The 21,260-nt window shown below is 42.4% G+C and overlaps 1 protein-coding gene and 1 long non-coding RNA gene across 4 annotated transcripts in view; both read right to left on the reverse strand.

The window, feature by feature from the left end:
* LOC126424544 (uncharacterized) overlaps nucleotides 1-21,260 on the reverse strand; it is a 227,052-nt gene that overhangs the window by 66,020 nt on the left and 139,772 nt on the right. The window lies entirely within an intron of this gene.
* LOC126424543 (cytochrome P450 4g15-like) overlaps nucleotides 1-21,260 on the reverse strand; it is a 176,315-nt gene that overhangs the window by 66,020 nt on the left and 89,035 nt on the right. For all 3 annotated transcript variants that reach the window (XM_050087286.1, XM_050087288.1, XM_050087287.1), the window contains exon 4: nucleotides 15,483-15,716. In XM_050087286.1, coding sequence (XP_049943243.1) covers nucleotides 15,483-15,716 — 234 coding nt within the window. The remainder of the gene's footprint in view (nucleotides 1-15,482; nucleotides 15,717-21,260) is intronic.

The raw sequence follows: 21,260 nt of genomic DNA on the forward strand, positions 1-21,260 counted from the left end.
TGTAGATACCTGCGGAGGCCAATATATCATCCTCAGACGGACAAGAAAAAGACATGTACTCTATCATCCTTCTACAATGACATGCCTTCATTTTACTTCCTTAGCACTGACATATGCTCTGTTTTTACAATTCGTTCATAGGTTACATGAAGCTTGAAATGTGTGCTAATTCGGTGTTACGTTCACGGTTTTTAGGTTAGGCCCCATTTAGCCAGTGTGCTACTGGTTCATGTAAAGAACTTTTTCATGCCCCACCCGCAGAGGATGACGCACGGAACCTAATAAATTTGCTGGACTTCTTTGTATGACCGACACGAGTTTCTCATACGAAATAAAGGTACGACACGATATTTACCTTTGTATGGACCCTTTTAATGATAAATTTTATATAGCATCACTCTTAGATTCCTTTGTTTTTTGTAGTGCGTGAAGATGGGATTTACATCATGAAAGATTTACGTTGTGAACGTCAGGTTGTGTGTACGATTTTATCCAAATAAAGGAATTAATATATCACAAATGGAGCAGATTTATCCATTATGAAAAATTGTAGCAATAGTTATGGATGTCCTCCAGACAGTATACTACAGGGTGATTCAAAAAGAATACTACAACTTCAAAAATGTGTATTTAATGAAAGAAACATAATATAACCTTCTGTTGTACGTCATTACAAAGAGTATTTAAAAAGGTTTTTTTTTCACTCAAAAACAAGTTCAGAGATGTTCAATATGGCCCCCTCCAGACACACGAGCAATATCAACCCGATACTCCAACTCGTTCCACACTCTCTGTAGCATATCAGGCGTAACAGTTTGGATAGTTGCTGTTATTTCTCGTTTCAAATCATCAATGGTGGCTGGGAGATGTGGCCGACACACCATATCCTTAACATACCCCCATAAGAAAAAATCGCAGGGGGTAAGATCAGGGCTTCTTGGAGGCCAGTGATGAAGTGCTCTGTCACGGGCTGCCTGGCGGCCGATCCATCGCCTCGGGTAGTTGACGTTCAGGTAGTTACGGACAGATAAGTGCCAATGTGGTGGCGCTCCATCCTGCTGAAATATGAATTGTTGTGCTTCTTGTTCGAGCTGAGGGAACAGCCAATTCTCTAACATCTCCAGATACTGTAGTCCAGTTACAGTAGCACCTTCGAAGAAAAAGGGACCAAAAACTTTATTGGCTGAAATGGCGAACAAATGTATAACTAAATGAAACTTTATAGCTCCCTTAATTCGCCGACAGATAGTGCTTAGCTCTGCCTTTTGTCGTTGCAGAGTTTTAAATTCTAAAGTTGTGGTATTCTTTTTGAATCACCCTGTATATTGACAAAAAGGACGTGTGTTGAAGTGCTGACTCTGGGAAATCAGGCACAGAGGTATAAGAGCTAACGCACTGTTCGTGGCCAAAAATCTGCTTTGACCAAGCTGGTTGATGTTTTGAGGGGGATGTGAGGAATGAGAAGGAAGAGGAGGCATTATTTTATTATTATTATTATTATTAAACAATTTTGGCCTTAAGACAACGTCTGAAACTGAATGTTACGTGTATACTAATTTTTTTCATGTTCCCCTCTTTTCCTCAATGGAAATTCAATTAATCCTTTAATTGTTTTCCTGTTTCCATTGTCCTTCCTTCTTCTTTTCTTTTAACTGTTTCTGAAAATTTATCTCCCCATTGATTCCTGCATGTTTTAGGTTTTCTTCTATTTCTTGAAGCTAACTGATTTTTTTGACTAACCTGCTCACTACATCAAAACTCTTTGTGACTGTTGTTCAGTCTATGCATACGGCCACATAAAGTAAGTCAGTCTGCGAGTCAGAGACATGGCAGTTATTGCTCATTGCACTTTGCATGCTCACTGTAGTATCTTCATAAATTAAAATACTGAAGGAGAGACATAATAAGGTGGAATCGTTTGTAGAAGTACGTAGAATTTAGTTCGAGTAAGTTTGGTGAAAACCGCATCATGGTCACACTCACAAGATACTTTAGTTTTAATTGAGCATAACAATCTGAATGACCGCCATTCTCGTGGAGTAAGGCCACGGTGTCCACACGAAGGCAAGTCAGAGTGTCTGGCACTCAGGTTACGGCGTCCAGAAGTTTGGAAGGCTGGAGGAGGCGTACTGTAGTGTGCGTACTGTAAGACCTTCGGTACACGTACCATCACATTATTTGACTTGTCGCTCTAACGTAGTAGGCGAGTGTCAGCAATATGTCTCGTGGTCTTATTGTGGCGTGTTTATCTTCTGCCGTTAGGTCAGACGATAGAAATGCCACTTGCACGCTTAGAATAGCAGATTGACGGTGACCAACTTTAAACAACTTGATTAATTTTCACACACTTTTATTAAAATAATAATAATCATAGATATTACGTAACTTGATTCTGGATGCTGTTTACAATTGACAATCTGAAGTTCCTTTGGTCTTGGTACGTTAATCTTATTCTCACATATCTCTGATACTTGACAAAATGTCTATTCATATATCTTCATGGCTATGTACAGGATTATGATAATTTTATCAGGCGCAGACTGAAACTTGACTACAGACTGATGCAGACTAATGCAGATTGACTAATCGGAGGTCTGTACACTCGTATAATACCTCGCGCGTTCAGGTATCACTGCGCGAGTGTGATCCGCGAGGAGAAAAGGTTCTACTTTAGCAGCAATGTCATTGGCTGCATTACATATTAATACTCGGATCGGCGGAAGCAGAATTTGGTCCGGCTCTAAGGCAGCGCCATCTCGTAGTGCGGAGACGGACGAGCGCTGCGCCTGCGCTGTTGTGCTTTGCGGGGAGCGCTCTGGTGGGAAAGTTGTGTACGCGCCGACTATGTGGAAGTATGTACACAACACGTACTGACCGGGATCCGACTAAAAAGACAGCGTAGTTCATGCAGGCAGACAACCATTTGGTGGGACCTGGTGGAAGAGCCCAAGATAGGGGAGAAGAGAAGTGGGAAAACAGTGCGTGATGAAGTTAGGATATTGTTTACAGAAAAAAAGCTTCGACATCTGGTAGATCTGAGTCAATGGATCTACACTGCAGTCAAGACTATAACTAGCGACAGGAATAAATAGTTTTATTTCATGACAAAATTTGGTGCTATATTTTGATAAATTCGGTGTTATTTTTTTGCCAAATTCGGTGTTATTTTTTCCCATATTTGGTGCTATTTTTTGCCAAATTCAGTGTTGTTATCTTTGCAAAATTTGCTGTTTTTGGGAAATTTAGTGTCTTTACCAAATCTGGTGTTTTTGCCAAATTAGGTGTGTTTTTTTACCAAATTCTGTATTGGGTTTTTGCGAAATTCCTTGTTGTCTTTTGTAAACTCGGTGTTCTTTTAAACCAAGACGATGTTTTTTACCGAATTCGATTTTTGCCAAATTCTTTCGTGTTTTTCGCCAAATATGGTGGTGTTCTTTTGCTAAATTCAGTGTTATTTGCGTCGTAAAAACAGAGTTTGTTACACAGTAAATGAACTTTTGTTTTAAGATCATACACGAACCTCAGTCTTAAGGAGACTGGAAGACAAAATGTGGTTTCAACATTCAGTAACTATCAGAATATTAGTACATTTCCGTCCTTGTTTTTATGACAGTTTTAGACAATGGAAAATTACAAATTTCGCAATACGTCGTGAAAACCATTAATTTTGTGTTATTTTAAGCGTTATTGTTTTCGCGAAATTTTTTGCCCCTAGCTATGACACATATAAGGATTACGAACATGTGGCGAGAAGTGGACTACCATTACACCATCTTTCGAGCTATACACGGTGCCCACATTGAATTGCACCAATATGCATAATAATTAGTTCCTAGGTTCAGTGTTGAATAAATAAAGTTGTAAACCGATATACGTACTGAAATATGAACAGATGTTTTCGCATACCTCTAGCCCGAACTCACTGCACTAATGTCATTAACGATTCTTAAAGTGTTCACAGTGATGTCCCTGATACGCAGGGCGGACCGGACTGTGGGTGATGCGGCGCTGTCAGGGGAAAGCGACCGGTTTCACGAGCGCTCGGCCATGGGGCGAACGTCAGCTCCACAGCGCTGGAAAAATAGTTTGCTTTTGCTCCCATTAAGTCAACGTGGTACGGAAACTAGAAAATCTGAAAAGGGAAAGGCAAAGCCTCAATCTAGATATAGTAGGGGTCAGTGAAGTGAAGTGGAAGGAAGACAAGGATTTCTGGTCAGATGAGTATCGGGTAATATCAACAGCAGCAGAAAATGGTATAACAGGTGTAGGATTCGCTATGTGTAGGAAGGTAGGGCAGGGGGTGTATTACTGTGAACAGTTCAGTGACCGGATTGTTCTAATCAGAATCGACAGCATACCAACACCGACAACGATAGTTCAGGTATACATGCCGACGTCGCAAGCTGAAGATGAACAGATAGAGAAAGTGTCTGAGGATATTGAAAGGGTAATGCAGTATGTAAAGGGGGACGAAAATCTAATAGTCATGGGCGACAGGAATGCAGTTGTAGGGGAAGGAGTAGAAGAAAAGGTTACAGAAGAATATGGGCTTGGGACAAGGAATGAAAGAGGAGAAAGACTAATTTAGTTCTGTAGCAAGTTTCAGCTAGTAATAGCGAATACCCTGTTCAAGAATCACAAGAGGAGGAGGTATACTTGGAAAAGGCCGGGAATACGGGAAGATTTCAATAAGATTACATCATGGTCAGACAGAGATTCCGAAATCAGATACTGGACTGTAAGGCGTACCCAGGAGCAGATATAGACTGAGATCACAATATAGTAGTGATGAAGAGTAGGCTGAAGTTCAAGACATTAGTCAGGAAGAATCAATACGCAAAGAAGTGGCATACGGAAGTATTAAGGAATGACGAGATACGTTTGAAGTTCTCTAACGCTATAGATACAGCAATAAGGAATAGCGCAGTAGGCAGTACAGTTGAAGAGGAATGGACATATCTAAAAAGGGCCATCACACAAGTTGGGAAGGAAAACATAGGTACAAAGAGGGTAGCTGCGAAGAAACCATGGGTAACAGAAGAAATGCTTCAGTTGATTGATGAAAGGAGGAAGTACAAACATCTTCTGGGAGAATCAGGAATACAGAAATACAAGTCGCTGAGGAATGAAACAAATAGGAAGTGCAGGGAAGCTAAGACGAAATGGCTGCAGGAAAAATGTGAAGACATCGAAAAAGATATGATTGTCGGAAGGACAGACTCAGCATACGGGAAAGTCAAAATAACCTTTGGTGACATTAAAAGCAACGGTGGTAACATTAAGTGTGCAACGGGAATTCCAGTGTTAAATGCAGAGGAGAGAGCAGATAGGTGGAAAGAATACATTGAAAGCCTCTATGAGGGTGAAGATTTGTCTGATGTGATAGAAGAAGAAACAGGAGTCGATTTAGAAGAGATAGGGGATCCAGTATTAGAATCGGAATTTAAAAGAGCTTTGGAGGACTTACGATCAAATAAGACAGACGGGATAGTTAACATTCCATCAGAATTTCTAAAATCATTGGGGGAAGTGGCAACAAAACGACTATTCACGTTGGTGTGTAGAATATGAGTTTGGCGACATACCATCTGACTTTCGGAAAAGCATCATCCGCACAATTCCGAAGATGGCAAGAGCTGACAAGTGCGAGTATTACCGCACAATCAGCTTAACAGCTCATGCATCGAAGCTGCTTATAAGAATAATATACAGAAGAATGGAAAAGAAAATTGAGAATGCGCTAGGTGACGATCAGTTTGGCTTTAGGAAAAGTAAAGGGACGAGAGAGGCAATTCTGACGTTACGGCTAATAATAGAAGGAAGGCCAAAAAAATAATCAAGACACTTTCATAGAATTTGTCGACCTGGAAAAAGCGTACGACAATATAAAATGGTGCAAGCTGTTCGAGACTCTGAAAAACAGTAGGGGTAAGCTATAGGGAGAGACGGGTCATATACAATATGTACAACAACCAAGAGGGAATAATAAGAGTGGACGATCAAGAACGAAGTGCTCGTATTAAGAAGGGTGTAAGACAAGGCTGTAGCCTTTCGCCCCTACTCTTCAATCTGTACATCGAGGAAGCAATGATGGAAATAAAAGAAAGGTTCCGGAGTGGAATTAAAATACAAGGTGAAAGAATATCAATGATACGATTCGCTGATGACATTGCTATCCGGAGTGAAAGTGAAGAAGAATTAAATGATCTGCTGAACGGAATGAACAGTCTAATGAGTACATAGTATGGTTTGAGAGTAAGTCGGAGAAAGACGAAGGTAATGAGAAGTAGTAGAAATGGGAACAGCGAGAAACTTAACATCAGGATTGATGGTCACGAAGTCAATGAAGTTAAGGAATTCTGCTACCTAGGCAGTAAAATAACCAATGACGGACGGAGCAAGGAGGACATCAAAGGCAGACTCGCTATGGCAAAAAAGACATTTCTGGCCAAGAGAAGTCTACTAATATCAAATACCGGTCTTAATTTGAGGAAGAAATTTCTGAGGATTTACGTCTGGAGTACAGCATTGTATGGTAGTGGACTGTGGGAAAACCGGAAGAGAAGAGAATCGAAGCATTAGAGATGTGGTGCTATAGACGAATGTTGAAAATTAGGTGGACTGATAAGGTAAGGAATGAGGAGGTTCTATGCAGAATCGGAGAGAAAAGGAATATGTGGAAATCAGTGATAAGGAGAAGGGACAGGATGATGGGACATCTGCTAAGACATGAGGGAATGACTTCCATGGTACTAGAGGGAGCTTTAGAGGGCAAAAACTGTAGAGGAAGACAGAGATTGGAATACGTCAAGCAAATAATTGAGGACGTAGGTTGCAAGTGCTACTCTGAGATGAAGAGGTTAGCACAGGAAAGGAATTCGTGGCGGGCCGCATCAAACAAAAAAAAAGAAAAGTAAAGTGTCTAATCTAGTAAAATCACGTCGGGAGCGAATTTTTGTGATGTTTTCAAAGTATATATTCGTGACGACACACGCAGACTTAGACTATGGCAGACACTGCACAAAGCTTATGCCAGGTGAGACGCCAAGGCCAACTTTGATTCCGTAAGGAGACGCCGTCACTTCTGTTGATGTTGGTAAGTGGGACGCCTTCACTATTCCAGTGTGCATTCTCAGAGACGTTGTTTTACCATCGCTGATGAACACATAGCTCTGACAGTGGGCTTAGTTTATTTACCTTTCTGTTTTTTGGAGAATATTGGGAGATTGATTACCAGCAGTTCCTGGACAATACTGACGTTGTGGTTTGACATCCCATGTAGCAGGTGGCAATGCACGAGTTCAGTAATGTCAGACTCATAGGAAGAAGTTACGGTCGCGGTAGCTCATTGAATTCGGATAAAGCATCCTATATGACTGTTCAACATACGCAACTAATGAAAATCTACAAAATTAAAACATGTGTGCGTAAAAATCTTATTCCAAGATGCCAAATTTTCTTTAGAGTTACCGGCTTTTGCTAAGTACCGAACCATCTTCAGATCAATCTAAAATGTTTTTCAGTGTATGATGCTCCTTGCACAACGTCGTATTTCTAGAGCCAAATCGCCTAGTTAAATGAAATCCTAAATTTAAAATCTTAACTGGTTGCGTAAATTGACATCAATCAATAATAACATAACCAAGTAACATGTTCACTTTAGGATTTTACTTAACTAGGACCAATTAGCTACAAAAAAAAACAAAAAAAAACAAAACATGATTTGCAAGGAGTCTCCCACACTGAACAACATTTCAGATTGATCTTTAGATGGCTCGGTAACGAGCCGAAACAATCGGACAATTTGGGACCTAACGTAAGATTTTTATCCACACATGTTTTAAATCAGCACATCACGTCTCTCCCGCGATTGGTAATGTGAAATAATAACGTCTACGACATTCGAGGACACTTTACCAGATATGTCTGTTATTCATTTACGGGTGTACCAACCTCCTCCAAAGGGCTGTTATTTTACAAGGGCGACCAAGCCTACACATCATCACCAGTTGCGTCCAAATTTTTTGTTTATGCAGGGCTAAGCCAGAAGCGTAAGTGACAGAAGTGGTAACTCCAGATGGCTATGTGTTTAAAAGAAATGGCTTTTATTCTTTCTGAGACGTGGGTGAGGCATGAACCATCTATGATAGCGTGGGTTCAGCGTAGAGTTTGGTACAACGGAAAGAGAACAAAATAGTAACCCGAGAGTCGTGGGATTGAATTCCTAGGCTGAAACTTCCCTTTTTTTTATCAATTTTTACAGGGCAAACAACACGAATCGATGCCCAGTACAAACTTCGTTTACATTAATAAAATGTACTCACACATGGAATAGTTTGGTAGCAAACCACACGTAACGCATCATTTCGCCAAATATTGGCAGGGATAGTTCGTGGAGTGTATTTCGATCCAGACTTTTTGGGATGTGATTTGTTTTTCTCTCTCGACGAGATAGGGAAGTTTGGAAGCTTCTTAACGTTTAGCTTACTATACAATTGGACGTCGCAGGATTGCCCTGGCGGAGTGCATTTGGGGAGGGTACGGCCAATTTAATACTTTCAACACTGCCCAATGGCAATCATTATTCATCTTGAAAAATCGCGTTTTATGACTGTGGATTTGTTAATCCTCACCACGAGTCAGTTAACAGAAGAATTTTTTTCTCCTGCACATTGGGTTTGTTCACATCAGGTATAATATGTTGAGCATAATCACGGTTTATTTGCTGTGTAAAAACCTTAAATCTGGAAATAATAGTATGTTTCCTAATTTGTACTTTGTCACAAAACCTTCGGATTACAGTTCTGCGCCCCTTCTGCTGCTCCAAGCATTGCCAGAACTTCACGCTAACATACAAAGTGACAATTACTGAACTATACGAAAAAAGACCTGAGTTAGTTACAACATACGGTATGCACACACATTATTGAATACGGGAAATAACAGACATTCGGATTTAGGTTATGACATGTTCGATACCCCTTCCATCATTGGCGATGGCCGCGCGGGGTAGCCGTGCGGTCTTGGCGCCTTGCAACGGTTTGCGCGGCTCCCCCTCATAGGAGGTTCGAGTCTTCCCTTGGGCGTGGGTGTGTGTGTTGTCCTTAGTGTAAGTTAGTTTAAATTACATTAAGTAGTGCGTAAGCCTAGGGATCGATGACCTGAGCAGTTTGGTCCCATAGAAATTACCACAAAATATCCATTGGCGATGATGTGGCGCAGACGAATAGTGAAATTCTGCATGACCCGCTGAAGTGCCAGAATATCGATGCTCACGATGACCTCCTGAATGGTCTGTTTTCAGCTCAGCAATGGTTTTGCTGTAAGCTTGGTCTTTAATATAGCCCCATTGCTATCCTGTGTGAAAGTGAAGAAGAATTACATCATCTGCTTAATGGAATGAACAATCTAATTCGTACAGAATATGGATTGAGAGTAAATCGAAGAAAGACGACAGTAATGAGAAGTAGTAGAAATGAGGACAGCGAGAAACTTAACATCAGGATTGATGGTCACGGAATCGATGAAGTCAAGGAATTCAGCTATCTAGGCAGTAAAACAACCAAGGACAGACGGAGCAAGGAGGACATCAAAAGCAGACTAACAATGGCAAAAAGGGCATTCATGCGCAAGGGAAGTCTACTAATATCAAACATAGGCCTTCATTTGAGGAAGAAATTTCTGAGAAAGTACGTCTGGAGTACAGGATCGTATGGTAGTGAAACATGGACTGTGGGAAAACCGGAACAGAAGAGAATCGATGCATTTGAGAAGTGTTGCTACAGACGAATTTTGAGAATTAGGTGGACTGATAAGGTAAGGAGTCAGGAGGTTTTGCGCAGAATCGGAGAGGAAAGGAATATGAGGAAAATACTGATAAGGGGAAGGGACAGGATGATAAGAGATTTGTTAAGATATGAGGGAATGACCTCCATGGTACTAGAGGAAACTGTAGAGGGCAAAAACAGTAGAGGAAGACAGAGACTGGAATATACCCAGCAAAAAACTGAGGACATAGGTTGCAAGTGCTACTCTGAGATAAAGAGGTTGGCAGGCCGCATGAAACCAGTCAGAAGACTGACGCCTAAAAAGAGAGAGAAAAAAAGACCTGGTAGCTCTGACAAGGCATACGAACAGCATTAAATGCTGAGTGATCACTGAAGGACGTGGGACGTGGAGATGCCGCTGCAACGTGAGACAACATTATCAGCACCGGACGTAATTTCAAAAGGGCTGCTCTGCAGGGCTTTATTTGGCTGGCTGATAAAAAAAAAAAGAGTACCACAAAAAGGAGTGCCATGCGTTACGACCAATCGAGGCCCATACCAGTGGCTTCTGGGTACCCCGGAGTCATCTTGCTATCGGGGAATATCCCAACGATTATTGCGTGAGATTAGATTAGATTAGATTAGATTAGATTAATACTAGTTCCATGGATCATGAATACGATATTTCGTAATGATGTGGAACGAGTCAAATTTTCCAATACATGACATAATTAAGTTAATTTAACAACATAATTAAGTTAATATAACAACTTTTTACTTTTTTGGTTTTTTTAAATTTTTTTTAATAATCTTTTTTTCTGAATTTATATCTAAAAATGCCTCGGTGGAGTAGAAGGAGTTGTCATTCAGAAATTCTTTTAATTTCTTCTTAAATACTTGGTTATCTGTCAGACTTTTGATACTATTTGGTCAAAGTGGCAGTATAATTCATCCCTTTCTGTGCCAAAGTTAGATTTAATCTTGAATAGTGAAGATCATCCTTTCTGCCAGTGTTGTAATTATGCACACTGCTATTACTTTTGAATTGGGTTTGGTTGTTAATAACAGATTTCATAAGAGAGTATATATACTGAGAAGCTACTGCGAGTATCTCTAAATCCTTAAACAAATGTCTGCAGGATGATCTTGGGTGGACTCCAGCTATTATTCTGATTACTCGCTTTTGTGCAATGAATATCTTATTCCTCAGTGATGAATTACCCCAAAATATGATGACATATGCAAGCAATGAGTGAAAATAGGCGTAGTAAGCTAATTTACTAAGATGTTTATCACCAAAATTTGCAATGACCCTTATTGCATAAGTAGCTGAACTCAAATGTTTTAGCAGATCATCAATGTGTTTCTTCCAATTTAATCTCTCATCAGCTGGACATTGGACATTGCGCACCATAAAGTCCCCAATTGAGGGTGAAGAGACTACTCGATCGCGAAATGCCGATTCTCAGTCCCCCAAATGATTGATTATTGACGAACTCATACAAATGAAAGTGGGCTTCGTCACTAAACCAAAGTGTACAGCGCATACTAATTCCCGTCGTATCCCGCGACCAATTGTGCAGTTTGAACGTCCTAACACAAACCGTTCAGAATTTATGACGATTTTGTTCTACATAGTTCAATAACTGTCAATGTGTGCTTGGTTCATTATTTTTCTTTTTTTCCCCCTAAACGCAGGGCCATCAAGCTCCCACGTCTATTCACTTGCATTTCTGACCAACCCCTGCATTAATATAAATTTGGACAAAATCTGGGAAACGGAGTCGGCGCGCTCCTCTTATTAGAAGAGGCCTCTTATCGTATGCCGCATACGGTGAAGCGAGGCCTCGTGCCAGCAGCTGCAGTACGGGCGTAGAGATGGGATCAGGCGAGGCGCACGGGTGGAGGCGGAGGTGGGGCTGGACGTCGGAGAGGCGGTGCAGGGGGTAGCATTCATCTCACTTTAGGTGAGGAAAACCCTACGTCATAGTGATGTAACATTACGTCATCGTGACGTAAATAACCTAAATCGACTACATGAGTGCGTATATCGATCTTTGTGGTTGTACCGATAACGTCAAAGCTAAATGTAAATATATGTGTACAAACGAAGTGACAGGAGTTATCTGTTACGCTCATCCCAGTTGAATTAATAATTAAGCTGTAATCGAAACAATTTGGGATGGTATTATGTGTTTCAGGAACATAATTAATGTCTGAACGAAGGAAGAATAACGAAAGTAAAAAAAAAAAAAAAAGCTTTTAGTCAACTAAAAAAAAAAAAATAATCCGATGAATCGTGCATAAATCGTGTGGATAGAAGCGTGAAATAAATATTAAGCTGCAATCCAAAGAATATGGGATGTTATTGTGTGTTTCATGAACATAACGAATATCTGAATGAACGAATCATAACCGTGACGCAAGTGTCTTGTTATTTTTCTAGCCTGAAATGAACGCTACCCTATTTTTTTAAAAAATCCGATGAATCGTGTCTAAATCCTGTGGATCGAAACATGAAATAATTAATTATTAAGCTGGAATCCAAAGAATATGGAATGTCCTTCTGAGTGAAGGAATCAAACCATAACGAAAGTGTCTAGGCATTTTTTAGTCCGATTAATGGTGCGTAAGTCACGTGGATAAAAATGTGAAATAGGGAGAAATTAGTGTTTCGTATTTTTATAACAGCCAATGAATTGTACATAATTCATGTGGGCAGAAACGCTAAACGAGAAACTGAACTTCGAAGTAATTCCGAATGTTGCTGGAAATATTAAACCACCTAGTTCCATTTAATTTTGCCTTCATGTTGTAAATCAACTAAGAACAATGAACAGTGCAGATTCGAGACGCACACAACAGTCGATGTATACAGAATGGACACAACAGTCGATAGGACAACTCGTGAAACTCATGATGACGCGTACCTACGTCACGTTGACGTAGGGCTCTCCCCACCTAGCGTGGAATGAATGCTGCCCCGGCGCTGGCGGACCGGCGGGCACGGCTGCCGGTCAACAGGGTCGCACACGCCGGTTTCGCTTCCGCTTCCGCCCCCCTGTACAGTCGATTTGTTTACGGTGCGTTGTCCGTTACGGTTTGGACACACATTATTTTCTCTCACGTTCAACCGATGTGTTTTGTTTCGATTGGTACTAAACAGCCACAAAACAAATTAATGTACAGTACAAGAGGAAGTAGCGGCGAATGGTTCAAGCGTTTCTGTGTGTTTTTGTGATTGATTGATTGGTCTCTTCAACTCCAGAGTAGTTACAATTAAACTTCGGCTATTTATCACGTTATAACACAGAAACCAATTACCATACGAGTACAAATTTTGGTAACACTAATGTCCAGATTATGGGATGCACGATTTCGATGCGTCACAACGCCACCATCAGTTCCAACTATGGCCACCAGGTGCCGGGATCAGTCATCGTGATTCATAGTCTCACACATCTGACCAGTTGCAGTGTACTTGACGTGTCAACATGAGCTTGGGCAAGATGAGCGGGGCATTCCTGTTGAAGCACTATTATCAAGACAACAGTAATGCTGCAGCTGCACTTCGAGAATATTGCCAGCTGAAAGGATTACGGAAGGGTCCTCTTCCTCCATCTGCTGTGTGCAGCACTATGAAGAAGTTAGAATCAGATGGCAAGAGGCCGACGACCGGTTGCTCCACAGGTGGTTGATGAAAACGCCGTTGCCATGGCAGACAACGCTGAGCGCAATTCCCGATCGTCAGGCAGTGCGCGTGCTGTGTCACCACAGTTGAACATGCCGTGCTCCACCGTGCGGAAGGTGTTTCGAACTATTCTCAAACGGTATCCGTACAAGATCCATATGGTTCAGCAGCTCGCACCACAGGATGCGCAATGGCGTGTTGACTTCGCTATCCGACTGTGCTGCTGGTCCCGGCGGAGGTTCCAGTCCTCCCCCGGGCATGAGTGTGTGTGTGTGTTTGTCCTTAGGATAACTTTGGTTAAATAGTGTGTAAGCTTAGGGACTGATGACCTTAGCAGTTAAGTCCCATAAGATTTCACACACATTTTGAACTTCGCTCTCCACTTTCTCACGAGGACTGAAGTTGATGAGGGCTGGCTCTACACGTACAATACAAGAGGAAGTGGCGGAGAATGTTTCAACTGTCTCTGTGTGTTCCTATGATTGATTGGTTTGTCTCTTCATCTATAGACAGACGAAGCTCATTTTTCTCTGACAGGCGAGGTCAATACACAAAATTGCCGAGTGGGTGGATCTTCACCTCCAGTCACTGTGCACGACGTACCTCAATAAGGTGAACATGTCACCATGTGGTGTAGCTTCAAGGCTACGTTCATCATTGACACATTCTTCTTTGAACAGGTTGGCGTTCAAGAACCAAAGACGTCCAGTGTGACTGGCCAGCATTACTGCAATACGCTTCGCCAGCATGTCGGACCCGTCGTACAGGACACAGACGCATTGAACTCAACAGTTTGCATGCAGGATGGGACCCACCGCTCATTGCTCGTGAAGTTCACATCCTCCGAGACACATTTGGAAATCGGAATGAAATTTTCAATCTGCAGCGGAGTGTGTGCTGATATAAAACTTCCCGTCTGCCAGACTGAGACTCGAACTCGGAACCTGTGCCTTTTGCGGGCAGGTGCTCTACTAACTGAGCTGCCCAAGCACGACTCACGACTCGTCCTCACAGCCCGAGTCCGAGTCTCGGTCCGGCACACAGTTTTAATCTGCCAGGAAGTTTCGAACTTGGAAACGATCGAATTATCAGCCGATCGTTTCGAAATGCTGGGCCGGCACGATCACCTGATGTCACTCCCTGTGATTTCTGGTTGTTGGGCCACCTGAAGGACGCGTTTCGCCAGGGGGACATTCACGCCTGTACTGATCTGATGCGCAGCATATCAAAAGAGGTCGCCAGCATACTTACAGACATGTTTGGTTCTGCTGTGCCGAATGCAATCCTGCGCTTTTGGTCTCTTCTGGGCACTGAAGGGCCCCCTATTGAGCCCGTTTTGTAGAAGTAATGAGACCGGTATGTAACGGTGTGTAGCACCTTAGCAGCACATTGGAAGTGTTTCAGTTGGATTGACTCTGCATTATTTCACTTCCCCATATCCTTGACATTTATGCTACCAAATCTGGTGCTCGTATGGTAATTAGTTTCCGTGTTATAACGTGTTAAATAGGGAAAGTTTCATTATAACCACCCGATATATACCATCCCCCGTATTGTTTCAAAACCTTTTCTGAGGCTGTTACGTACTACTTTTTTCCGTCTCTGTGATACCTTCGCGGTATCGGCCGCCAGTTACGATACTGTGTTTCCTGCAACGCTGGGGTGCTATTCCAATGCCGGAGAGGCCTGGCAATAGTGAAAATGTAGGGGGAAAATAGGCTGAGAATGTGAATTGAAGTTTGTGTTGGGGAGGTAGTCGACTGGGGTAATTCGTGTAGCAACATCCCGCGTGTGGCTGCGGTGGTGTAATGGTCAGCATTTGTGCCTAGGAAGCAAGAATGCCTGGGTTCCAGTCCGGGGAAAATTTAATCTTAAGATCTTTAACTTCCATTATATTTCCATCCTCTTAAGATTTCGGCATACGATACAAGTTGTAGCCTAGAAGGTGAAGAATCAGATGCAGTAGCAGACAGAGCCACTGTCGCAAAGCTAGTGGGTGATTTCAGTGCCTTAATCGGGCTTACCTGTACGACGGCCAAGACGTGTCTTAACGACGTAGAGACCTCGTGCTCCGGTATGTCCGGTATGAGCCGGTCGGGGTCGGCGCCGACGGCGGCGCTGCAGAAGCTCCGCATCGCGCCGAAGAAGGCCGCGGTGTGCACGTCTGCGGGGGCGGCGCCGCCCGCGCTGTCGCTGGCCAGCCGCTCGCTGAAGTAGAGGCCGCCCTCGTGGAACGCCTCCAGGAAGTTCCCCAGCAGCTGCAACACGGCGAGCCCGCGCTCACTGTACTGAGCCCACCCGCAGAGCTCGGAGGTACAAAGCTGATGCTGCGCCGACCTGCCAGTTTGTAAAACTACGCTCTTCTTTAATAACTTCTCTTATGTACTGACAACATTTTCATTATTTCCAAAAACACCTTAAGTGTTTCGCCATTCCGTCATTTTCAAATGCTATAAAGTACAACAAAATAACTGGCATCAGAAGATATGAAAGTAGGAGGGCTGTTCCAAAAAATAAGGTGACTTTTCGGCCCCGCCCGGCTAGCAGCGCGGTCTAACGCGCTATTTCCCGAGCGGGAAGGCGTGCCGGTCCCCGGCACGAATCCGCCCGGCGGATTAGTGTCAAGTTCCGGTGTGCCGGCCAGTCTGTGAATTGTTTTTAAGGCGGTTTTCCATCTGCCTCTTCGAATGCGGGCTGGTTTCCTTTATTTCGCCTCAGTTACACCATGTCGGTGATAGCTGCACATACACTGTCTCTACGTACATATACACCATAATTACTGTACCACGCAAACATTTGGGGTTACATTCGTCTGGTAAGAGGTGTTCCCGGTGTGTGTGTGTGTGTGTGTGTGTGTGTGTGTGTGTGTGTGTGTGTGGGTGGGGTGGGGGTTGCGGTGTGGGGGGGTCGTTCACTGGGGGCCGAACTGCACAATAACCCCGGGTTCGGTGTGGGGCGGCGGTGGAGTGGGTGAACTGCTGTGGCCTGTTGTGGCGTTGTGAACCGCTGAGAGCTATAGCGGGACGAACCTCTCGTCGTTTCTAGGTCCCCAGGGGCTTTTCGAATTGCGCGGGCGACGTACATTCGATAATCGATCTTTTTTTCTGTTATTCGCATGTCCCGAACATGTGTTCACAATTTCAAGTGTATGTCTTTTGTTTTTGACAGATACAAGGGTTAGACGTGTTTTAGTGTGCTCGGCGATTTTTGATTATTATACGAAATGGAGCACAGAATTTGCATCAAATTTTATGCGGAAAATGGAATCAAGTGCTCTAAATGGAATGTTGACAGTGGCATACGGTGAGTCTGCTAAGTAAAAAAAAAAAAAAAAAAATTCAAGTGGTACAGGCACTTCCAAGATGGCCGAGAAAATGTCAATGATGAATCTCGCTCTGGTCGCCCCAGGACACCAACAACAGATGATAACGTCCAAGCTCTGAATTACCGTAAGAGAGGTTGCTGAGGATGTTGGCATACCGGTCGGCTCGTTTCATGTAATTTTTTCGGATATCTTGGCTATGAGACGCGTGTCAGCCAAGTTTGCCCCAACTTGTCAATTTTGATCAGAAGAACCGTCACAGGAGCTCTTGAATGTCTTCAATAATGATTTTGATTTGCTCAAAAGGGTCATAACTGGTGATGAAACCAATGCCCACTTGTCCCAATGGAAGCATCCCAGAGACCCAAGACCGAAAAAAGCACTCCATCAAACGTCAAAGCTTTGCTCGCTGTTTTTGTTTTTCAATTACCGTGGCGTAGTGCATTATGAATTTTTGCCTCAAGGTCGTACGTCCCTTAACGTTATCGCCGTCCGCGAGAAGCAATACACAAAAAATTTCCGGAATTGTGGAAAAACAATTCATGGGCTTCAGTGCACCAGCTCATTCATCGTTACTTGTGAGAGATCTTTTGGCCAACAACAACTCGACAATCATGCCTCAGCCACGATATTTACCGAATTTGGCCCCTGTGACTTCTTTCTGTTCACAAAACTGAAGAGACCTATGAAAGGACGAACATTTTCAACGATTGAGAAAATAAAAACTGCATCGCTGGAAGCACTCAAGGCGGTACCAAAAAGTGCTAATGAGAAGTGCTTCGAGGATTGGAAGAAGCGTTGACGCAGGTGTATTGTATCTGAGGGGGCTTACATTGAAATATAAATAAATATTTTTTCATAAAAATATAAAGTAACCTTACTTTTTGAGCACACCTCCTATGTTACATTTCATCATTGGTAATTGGCATAGTACAACGACTACAATATGACTTTCAAGTTACCAGTGTTACGTCAGTCACATAAAACTGTTCGTTAGGTACATTGTACCACGTCAACATTCTCAGTACCGAGCCAAGGGCAAACTGCTATCGAAGGAAAATTTTGGAATCCAATTGGGCTAAACCACTCGGAGGCGCTGGATACGTGGTACACGCTGCATTTTGATTTGTTTACAACTACAGTTTTCATCTTTACATCGTTGAAAACAGTTTCATCAGTATATGCGGAAATCACTTTACAATGTTTTACAAAAAATTAATCTTTACAAAAAAGTGTGTAAGAGATGTTTTGAGTTTTGACAACTTAAAGCACATAAATTACTAGTATCAGTAGAACTTCATAAATATCATTTTATAGTAATTTACAAAGTCTGGAAATACCAGCTGAGGCATGTAGCATTTGTGTATGACGAACCTGAGGTGCCCACGTGTTGCTCTTTCTGACAATGGAAGCAAATGTACGTCTGCACAGGAAATTCAAATCATTTTAGAGGCGCAAACTTGGAACCTCATACATAAATTCCATCAATAACATACGACAACCATTCCAGATTGCCTACGTAATTGAAACGCATTACCCCTCAGCATCAATTTAAAGCACCATTCAAAAAACAAATGTTCAAATGTGTGTGAAATCTTATGGGACTTAACTGGTAAGGTCATCAGTCCCTAAGCTTGCACACTACTTAACCTAAATTATCCTAAGGACAAACACACACACACATACACACACACACACACACACACCACACACACACACACACACACACACACACACACACACACACACACACACACACACATGTCCGAGAGAGGACTCGAACCTACGCCGGGACCAGCCGCACGGTCCATGACTGCAGCGCCTGAGACCGCTCGGCTAATTCCGCGCGGCTATCCAAAACACAATCATGTGAAAACTAGAGCGGTATTAAGGTTAATGGTTTACTGATAATTGTGCTACCTCACGTAACTCGCTCCCTTCTTACTTATATTACATGTCGCAGTTTTCTTTTTGGCCTATTTTTTTCTCCAAGTGTCAAAGAAAACTCTTACAGAAATAGGTATAATTATATCACAACAATAAGCGGCGATCGTACGTAAGGTAATTGAGCAACTGAAAAATTAATAATTATAGAGGTTACTATGTGGTGGGAAGGAAATTGGTTATAATCGGCACACTTGAAATAACGTACAAGAGATATTCTGTGATTATATGACCATAAAACCTTTTTCTGTGAACAACAAGCACTGTCCAACTGCATGACCCAATTAAAGAATGAGGCAATGGGATAAAGGGTACAGAAGATTAATCTTTTCCGATAAATGGTGTGCCATTCTGTACACTGGGAAACTCACACTCTAGACTCAATGAAACGCCTTAGTTCAGCTACGTTTGCAGTACGCATGATAGCAGAAATAGGTGAATTAAAAATGAAGAAGTTAGTTTATTCGGCCAAATTCCATTCACTAATGAGTTATGGAATCATCTTTTGGCGAAACTCCTCTCACAAAATTCAGAAACGAGCCATTAGAATACATCTGGTGTCAGTCCTAGATCATCATGTAGAGACGTCTTTAAGAAACTTGGTATTCTAACTACTACTTCTCACTACATAGACTCACTGATGTCCTTTGTCATTTCCAACATGTCTCTTTTTACACAAAATAGTGCAAAACATGATTATAATTCCAGAACCAAAAACAATCTGAATAAGTACTATAAAATCTTAACATTAGTACAAAAAGGAGTCAAATACATGGGTACTCAAGTATTCAGTAACTTACCAGAGCACATCATAGGTCTTGTAAGTGATAAAGATCGGTTTGAGAGTGAATTACGTAACTTCCTGTTGGCCAACTCCTTCTACTCCATCGATGAATGTCTTCACAAGCTCATAACTCTGTCTGCATTGAAATTGTACAATATCTATGTATCTGAGTAAAAAAAAGAAAAGGAAAGAAAAAAAAGAAGAAAAAAAGCTTTGACTCTTTCCACATCCCAGGAACTCAAGGGATCCGTGGAAAACGGTAAATGTAATGTAATGTATTACCCCCAAGACTGTACAACTTTGCGTGACTTCGTCCTGTGTTCTGTTTTGTGGACAAGATGAATAAAAGTATAATAATTCACTACACATTTAGGGTCATTCGCTACTGTTGGTCAAAGGGCGGTAGAGTTTTCACAAGTGGTTGCTCAGCGCTTCACTCTGCATGGCACAAATTGAAAACTCTTGTCAACAGCGCTACTGTAGCTATTCCATAACGCTTTCGCGTAATTTTATTAACAAGCTTTTGTGTTCACATTATTACAAATAGTTTTACAAGATTTTTTAATATGTCAAGATTAACCTTGTGTACCCTTTATCCCCCTCCCCCTTTCTTTAATTGGGTCATGACGCTTTACAAAAAAGGGTTTTATGGTCATACAATCACAGGATACGTCTTGTACGTTATTTCAAGTGTGCCAATTCTAACCAAATCCTTTCCCACGCTACAGTAAACTCTTTAATTTTTCAGTTTTTCAATACCCTTACGTACAATCGCAGCTTATGGTCGTGATATAATTGTACAGTGTGTTCAATAAGTAACCATTCAGTTTATAACTGGCCGTAATAAAGTCATGGAAGAGATGCTGGAAGTGATCCCTTTGAACTTGAAGACACAGTTGCACACGTTTCTGCATGTTCGTGAAGACGTTGTGCAGAACATCGGGAGTGGTGTTCCGAATGTGACGTGGCAGCGCAGCTTGGAGTTATTGTATGGTGTGCGGATGGCCTCATAGGCCTTTCCCCTCAACATATATCATAGAAAGTAATTCGGTGGAGCCGAGTCGGGTGAACGCGGAGGCCAGAATCCTCAAGAGACGATTCGGTCACCGAAGACGTCCTTTAAAAAGTTCACCGCCTTCTGGGCGGTGTGTGCAGTCGCCCCATCCTGGTGGAACCACGTATTCTCAATTTCGTCCTCATTCAGTTCACCTACGAAGGGCTGTACCGTCCTGTACTTATCGTGTCCTGAAAGAAAATCCGCCCAGTGATGCGTTTGCGTCACGGCGCACCAAACACCAATCTTTTGATCATGCAGGGGGGACACCTTAAATTTGTGCAGATTCTCCGTGGTCCATTCACGTAACCCGAGAGGTGAAACCATGCCTCATCCGTGAACAACGTTGTGCCAAGAATCCCCTCACCACTTGATGAGGACATGGAGGGGTATGTGGTCAGCACACCGCTCTCCCGGCCGTATATCGGTTTACGAGACCGGAGGATGGGCAGAAACAGGTAGCAAAAGTTGACAGGCGCCGGACGAAAGGTGTGTCTCAGTCTTAGCACGACCGACATTTTGTATGGATACACGAACAGTGACGTCCGGAGACTCTTGTGGAAGATGTAACATAAGTAAAAGTGGAACGAGTCACGTGATGTAGCACAATTACCAGTGAATCATTAGCCTTAATACTACACTGGTTTTCACATGATCGTTTTTTAGATGGTGCTTTAAATTGATGCTAAGGGTTAATG

The sequence above is a fragment of the Schistocerca serialis genome, chromosome 10 (genome assembly GCF_023864345.2).
Source record: "Schistocerca serialis cubense isolate TAMUIC-IGC-003099 chromosome 10, iqSchSeri2.2, whole genome shotgun sequence".
Classification (NCBI taxonomy): Eukaryota; Metazoa; Arthropoda; class Insecta; order Orthoptera; family Acrididae; genus Schistocerca; species Schistocerca serialis.